The sequence below is a fragment of the Myotis lucifugus genome, unplaced genomic scaffold, assembly GCF_000147115.1.
Source record: "Myotis lucifugus unplaced genomic scaffold, Myoluc2.0 scaffold_8812, whole genome shotgun sequence".
NCBI classification, from domain to species: Eukaryota; Metazoa; Chordata; class Mammalia; order Chiroptera; family Vespertilionidae; genus Myotis; species Myotis lucifugus.
In genome coordinates, this window is record NW_005879860.1 from 1 (window position 1) to 6699 (window position 6699).

At 63.4% G+C, this 6699-nt stretch overlaps 1 protein-coding gene across 2 annotated transcripts; it reads right to left on the reverse strand.

Moving 5' to 3' along the window:
• Positions 1-7: 7 nt before the first annotated feature.
• On the reverse strand, positions 8-6079 carry LENG8 (leukocyte receptor cluster member 8). Of its 2 annotated transcripts, XM_006109369.3 has the most exons (13): positions 5960-6079; positions 5062-5233; positions 4664-4765; positions 3954-4064; positions 2985-3237; positions 2673-2814; positions 2266-2454; positions 1821-2096; positions 1604-1744; positions 1194-1479; positions 682-783; positions 527-595; positions 8-438 (listed from the first exon to the last, which is right to left on the reverse strand). In XM_006109369.3, exons 1-13 carry the CDS (start codon positions 5995-5997, stop codon positions 34-36), a joined length of 2286 nt encoding a protein of 761 aa, XP_006109431.1. In that variant the 5' UTR covers positions 5998-6079; the 3' UTR covers positions 8-33. The 2 variants fall into 2 exon arrangements, with proteins under 2 accessions (XP_006109431.1, XP_014306669.1); XM_014451183.2 differs by lacking the exon at positions 3954-4064.
• Between the last annotated feature and the right edge of the window lie 620 nt (positions 6080-6699).

Below are 6699 nucleotides of genomic sequence, written 5' to 3' on the forward strand. Positions count from 1 at the left end.
AGGAGAAGGGGCCAGAACAGACCGGGACTGGAGCTAGAGCCCTGCTCGCCAGGAATGGAGGGGAAGTAGGGGGGACGTGGGGGAGCTCAACTGAACATACGTTTTGATCATGGCCTTGAGGGCGGCTTTGCGCTCCCGGTCCACAAACTTGTCTATGAGGTAGCCAGACATACAGGGCGCGTGGCTGTAGAGCCGGAAGAAGCGGTGGTAGTTGCCCAGAGCCCAGGCTGCCCTCAGCGCCAAGGCATGGGCCACACAAGGGTCCGTCTTCAGCTCCCGCGTCAGGTAGGCCAGCTCCGTGGTGATGTCTCCCGAGTTGTTGGTGAAGATGTAGTAGAGGATGCGGTAGGCGGTGAACTCACCCACGTTGCCGGGCAGGCTCTCCGCATACAGTGACTTGAGCTGCGTCTGGCACTGGTTGAACTCCTCGTGGTCGCCCTGGTGGGCGGGCAGGGCGAGGAGGAGCAGAGTGAGGCTGGGGAGAAAGCCCGGGAGGAGCCCGGGAGCAGCCCGGCAGCCCACTCACCTTCTCCAAGGCGATGCGGGCGTGCGTCTCGTACACCTCCACGGTGAATTCGGTGCGCACGCCTTGCACCTGGGGCAGCAAGGAGAGGAGTCAGGCCAGAGCAGGGCGGGACGCACCCCCCACCCCCAGCCCGTCACCCGGCCCCAGCCCCTCACCGTCAGGTCCTGCCGGATGGACTTCATCTGCTCGCAGGCGAAGGCATAGTCCTGCTTCTCTTTCCACTGGGACTTGACCATGCACAGTGATTTCTTCAAGACCTGGAAGGCCACACATGGAGCTCAGTGACAGGCAGGCAGAGCAGGGACACTCCAAACCCCGTTAAGCCCCGCTAACTCGGTGTCTGAAATGAAGGCTGCAGCATCAAACCCGCCTAGTGGCCACGCGTGAGGAAGAACCCACAGACCGCGGGAGAGCTCCTGGGCCCAGTCCCACGTCAGCGCCCGGCCTGCGCGCACCCGGGACACGAACACTCACGGCCTTGTTCCTGGGCCTGTGAGGACTGGGGTCCTTTGTCCCATCTCGAGTAGGACCCGGAGGCCCGGAGGCCTGGCAAGTCCCCCGACAAGGCCGTGTGCTTGGGACTCAGGGCTCAGGGGCACAAGCTGTGCTCAGGTCACCCTCCGAGTGCCCACCCGGCCAGCCAGGCCCTGCCCTTCCCAGCACTTACCGCCACAGGGCGCACCGTGGACGGGTCGGGGGCACAGGTGAGACGCAGGTAGTGCTTGGTGATGTCAGGGCAGGTGCCCACGATCTGCAGCTCCTGCCAGTCGGGGTCGCCCCCGCTGCTCTCCAGGCCGCCCACCTGCAGCACCAGGGGCTCGAGACGCAGGCGGCGGGAATGTCCGTGCTGGAAGCGGGCTGCCCGCTTCTGCTTCTTCAGCTCGCGCTCGGGGTCCTCACACTCCAGCGCCGCCATCCTCTTGCGGTTGCGCTTGGTGGGCGCTAGATCATGCCTTGGGGGGAGGGGGAGGGGGGGAGGGCCGGTGAAGCAGACAGGCATCGAGCACCACCAGGCCTCTGCTACGCGGTCCAAGGGCACAGCTCCCTCCCTGGTCACCCACTCAAAGGCTCACTCACCTCTTCCCTCGCTGCGCCCTGCCTCGGCCCCGATCCATGTGGGCCCCCCGACCTCCTCGGCCTTTGGGGGGCGGGTTCCTGCGGCCCACAGGTTGGCACTCATTCCCTGAGTAGGAACTGTCCGAGTCCGAGTGCGAGTCACTGTGTGGAAGAAGCAGGAAGGTGAGGCCCGAGCTGGCTCCCCCGCAGGCCCACCCCGCCTGGAGCCTGCACCCACCTGCGGCGGAAGTGGCGGGTCGGGGACCGGGAGGAGGAGCGGGAACGGGATTCTGTGCTGGAGGAGGAGCTGTGGTCCTTCATGAAGACATTGCGGTTGCCGAACTTGGCAAAGCTGCCCCGCGCTCGGCCAGCACCCCCAGCCCCTGGCGTCCCGCGCTGTGACTGGGCACCCCCGCCCCTGGTCGTGGCGCCTGCCCCCCTGGGAGGGTGAAGGCTGCTGGGGGCCTCCCACCGCTTCTTCTTGGGGCTCTCTGCCACCGTGTCCCGCGTCAGCCTGAGGACAGAGCAGGACATCACCAACCCACGCCTCCCACCCAACCGGCCATCTGCCCAGGGACGCTCCACCCTGGTGATTCACCCACCTGCCTCCACGGGCCTCGGCTCCACCCCGGGCCCCACCCAGCACCCAGGCAGCCCTGGCCTCGTCTCCAGGCTGGACTCACCCAGGCAGAGGCTCCCGGCTCCAGTCGATGGTATAGGCCGAGCCATCCTGGAGCCGGGCCTGCAGCACCTCCTTGAGCAGCTTCTCCGTGCGGTCCTTGTCCTCTTCCGACTCGCAGGCCGTGAAGCAGCGCTCCACATACTCCTTCATGTCCTGCGGCCAGTCGTCTGGCTTCCCGGACAGGCTCCCCCTGCACAAGGGCGGAAGTGGGCACTCAGCTGGGAGCACCCACTCCGGCAAAGCCTGTCACCACCGCCGCTCCGTGAGCTGACGCACAGGCAGGCCCGACTCCAGCGTTTCTTTCCCTCCGTTTAACGCTCACAGCAACCCCGAGGGAGCCACCGCCCTCTGAAGCAGCAGGGCCTGCCTGGCGCCCTCGGATGCCGAGTACCAGGCAAGGGCCATCACCTGTGGTTCTGGGCCTTCTCGGGGTTGGGCTGGGGGCCGAAGCCGCTGTGCTGGCCCTCCGAGGCGGAGCTGAAGTTCTGGTTGGTGACAGCGAAGGGCCGCTTCTGAATGTTGAACTTGAGACCACCAGTGCCGGGGGCCGCTGGGGGTGGGGGAGCAGCGAAAGCTGGAGTTAGGCCTACCCCAGCCCCCGGGAACGGCAGGCCCAGCTCCAGGCAGCCCCCCGAGGCCTTCGGACAATCCCTGCACCCCGTGCCCCCGCAGAGGCTGAGGTCCAGCGCGCGCCCTGGCTTCCCTGCGCTGCCCACTTACGCTTCATGCGGTTCCACAGCTGCTGGCCCTTCTTGGGCTTGGCCGGCTCGGTGTAGGTGTGCTGCCCGTAGGCCTGGCCCGAGGTGGGCCCCGCCTGGCTGTGCTGTGTGGCTGGCGTTGTCCCAGGCTGGGGGCCGCTGTTCAGAGCGTGAGCCCCATGCGAGGGGTTGGAGGGCTGAGGGGGCTGAGCTGCTGGCAGCTGCTGGGGAGGGGCCTGGTAGGACATGCCGTCATCCATGCCGGGGACGGGGGGCTGTCGGAGGAAGTGGCGCTGAGGGTGGGAGCAGAACCTCCGGCTGCTCTCACACTCAGGTCACATCACTCAGCTTTCAGCCCGGCCATGACCCTCCCCTGGGGAACGGGGTCTCCTAACCACCCTTCCACGGCTGAGAAGGCGGGAAGATGGGCTCAGACAGGCGCTCCTTTCCCATGGCCCCAGCTGGTAAGTGGCAGCAGCCTCCCCGCCCCGCCTCCCCCCATAGTGGTTATGGTCTGAGCACGTGTACCGTATCAGCCATGGCGCACACATGATTACACACTCCTAGCAGCTCTGTAATAAGCGAGTCACCATTCTCACTGAGCTGGCTGAGCAGCAGGTCACAGAACTGTACTCACACCCCAGAGGGGGTGCTGGGATTCGAACCCAGATCCCTCGCCTCCCTGCACTAGCCCCACCACTCCGCCAAGGTGCATGTAAGTGCAAGGCCAGGTCATGTGTGCAGCTGTGCACAGGTGCACATGCAGGGGGAACGCACAGATAAGCTGCCACACTACAGACTGCCCCCACCATCACCCCAACAGCCCAGGCCCTGGCCTTGCTAAGCCCCAAACCCATCCTGGTTTCAAAACCTCTGCTCTGCCCTCTTCATTCTCAAAGCAGGACTTGCTGGGCAGGAGGCGGGTGGCTCAACAACACTCACAAACTACATCCCCAGCCAGAACCTGACACAGACACGGGCTGGGCGTTACCTGGTTCAGAGTGCCTTGGTGCTGGGGGGCTGCTGGCTGCTGGGGTGTGGCTGAGCCGTAGGAGCCGGCCATCCCGTACTGGGAGGGGGAGCCGTAGCCCTGGTACATGCTCTGCACAGGCAGGGAGGAGGGTGAGTGGCAGGCTGGCTCCCCTCCTCCTGCTGCTCAGCAGCCAACGGTCCTGACCCTCCCCTCATCACTCACCCCTCTGCTTCTCTCTCTACCACATAAATGCACCAAATTCTCTCACATTAAGGAAAGTGTTAAATAAAATTAAAACCTCTAGCAAGCCTATATCCCACTTGCGCTCGCTCTCAGAATCCTTTCCCTATTCCACAGTAACTGCTGTGTGCCAGCTCCTCTACGTGGGACCCTGGACAACCCCTGCCCGAGTGAAGCTGGCACTCAAAGTACACGCGGCTGCAGACACTCGTAACCCGTAAGGAAAAGGCCAAGGAGAGCAGCAGAGCGGAGGGCAGGGCGCAGGGCGTACGCCTTTCAATAACAAAGCTTCTCAGAGAAAGGCGCCCTCTGGGGGGCGAGGGAGGACACAGGAAGCACAGTGGCCGCAGCGACCGCGTGGCCGAGTTGTGGGCAGATGGAGGTCCTGTGCAATGAGCATGGGGAGGGCAGCGGGGTGGGGACCCGGAGTTCCACGGGGACGGGGACGGGGATGGGGACGGGGACGGGGACGGGGAGGGTGCGCTCACCACGGGGTAGTAGTAGCTGTAGGGGTAGGCGTAGCTGTACTGCTGGTACCACTGGTAGTACTGCTGCTGCTGCAGCGCCGAGGCTTCCGCCTGAGACACATACTGTGGGGAGAGGCCCACACGCCGTCAGCCTGGGCAGCAGGAGCCCACGGGCCACGGCCCCCTTAACCAGGAAACAGGGTAACTGCCCAGGGACAGAACTGGGGCCGTCTCTCCAGAGCCACCGCCTCTGCCCTCAGACTCAGGCACCTCAGGGACAGGGACACTGGCACCCTGGGCGCTTCTCCGAACAGCCCTTGCCTCCCCCACTCTGGGAGCACTGGGGCTCGGTGGGTACCAAGCTGTCCCGCCCCCAGCGACCCCCCCCCCAGGGTGCCCAGGCCGCGTGGCCTCCTCACCTGTGAGCCGGCCACAGGCCCGTTGCTGCTGGCCTTGGAGCTGCCGGCCGCGCCCGCCTTGCTGATGCTGGCCAGGGCCTGGCGGGCCTTCTCCCACTCCGGGTTCTCGTGCATGGGCGTCTCCATGCCGTTCTCCCTGCCCGCCCCGGCCACCATGCTGTACTGGGAGGACCTGCGGAGAGCACAGAGCCGGCTGCTGTCCCGACTGCGTGGGGAGGGGGGGCGGGGTGGGAAAGGCCACCACCCACCCTGTGGGATCACAGGTCCCTCTCCCTGGCCCCTGCAGCCTAAATCCCCCAATCTAGGACGTGCTGACACCCGGTTTCTGTGTCGGTTTTCTGTGTGGAGTCAATGAGATTCCCTATCTAACGGACTTGTGCAGGGCCTGGTGCACAAGCAGTTAAATATAAAGCAAACAAAGCACTACAACCTGCAGACCTGAACACGGGACCTGGTGCCTGGCAGGTCTAAGTGGTCTAGGAACAATGAATTCTGCCCGACACCACCCCACTCCGCAGGCTATAACCACACTGTTTTGGAAAAAATAAGGAATTCTTTCTGACAACACTCCACTCTGCAGGTTATAATCACAGTTTTAGAAAAAAATAAGGAATTTGCAAGAAGATAAGCGGCTGAGTAAGTGCTGGAGGTCGCCCCCACTCGGTTCACTGAACGAAGCATCGCGATCTTGCAAACCAGCACTGGACTGTGGCAAGTGAGGGCACCGAAGGCTTGACGCCCCCACAGGCAGCCCAGGCTCCCTCACTCTGCGGCCAGGGGGCCAGCCCTGCCCTGCCCCCCAGGGGTGCCGTCCAAGGCCCTACCCCGAGGAGGACGCTGGGGCTCGCTCCTCTTGCCACCCCCCCCCCCCCCGCCTCTGTCCCTCTAGCCCACTAACCAGTCGGTGCCGCGCTGATCACCCACATTGGCCGCCATCTGGACCCTGGGGTGTAAGGGGGGGACCTCGGGAGCCAGATTGCTTTTTCACCGTCTGCAAGAAAAGGATCTGTTAGGGCAGTGGTTCTCAACCTTCCTCATGCCGCGACCCTTTAATACAGTTCCTCATGTGGTGGTGACCCCCAACCATAAAATTATTCTCGTTGCTACTTCTTAACCGTAATGTTGCTACTGTTATGAATCATCGTGTAAATATCTGATATGCAGGATGTATTTTCATTGTTACAAATTGAACACAATTAGAGCATAGTGATTCATCACAAAAACAATATGTAATTATATATGTGTTTTCCGAGGGTCTTAGGCGACCCCTGTGAAAAGGTCGTTCGACCCCCAAAGGGAGACTCAAGCAGCAGCAAAGGAAACGTCACAAAGTGGGGGCGAGAAGCAGGTGGACTCAGGGAAGCCAGGCAGGAAGGGGAGTGTGAGAGGGGACCCCGGGGCAGAGTGTGGGACCAAAGGGCCACCGTGGGGGGGGGCTGGCCTCCCTGCAGGGCTCTGGGTGGAAAGAGAAAGACTTGAAACAGACAGAAGTCTGAGGGGATCCCCCAGAGGGAAGGAGAAGGATCTGAAACCCACTATGAAAGGGAAAGAGGAGGGGCACCCCGAGACAGGGGGAGGTCAGAGGGCGGGGTGGGGGCCTCGCCAAGGGTGAGGAAGGACTCTGTGAATTCCTGAGCA

Bases quoted from the DNA above. Each gene is read 5' to 3' on its own strand.
- LENG8 (XM_006109369.3), bottom strand. From the start codon at position 5,997: ATGGCGGCCAATGTGGGTGATCAGCGCGGCACCGACTG. The intron at 4,065-4,663 runs GTGAGCGCACCC...CTGCCTGTGCAG, and splicing joins ACAGCTACTACTACCCCGTG to AGCATGTACCAGGGCTACGG. The intron at 2,097-2,265 runs GTGAGTCCAGCC...CTCTGTCCTCAG, and splicing joins AGCCGGGAGCCTCTGCCTGG to GCTGACGCGGGACACGGTGG.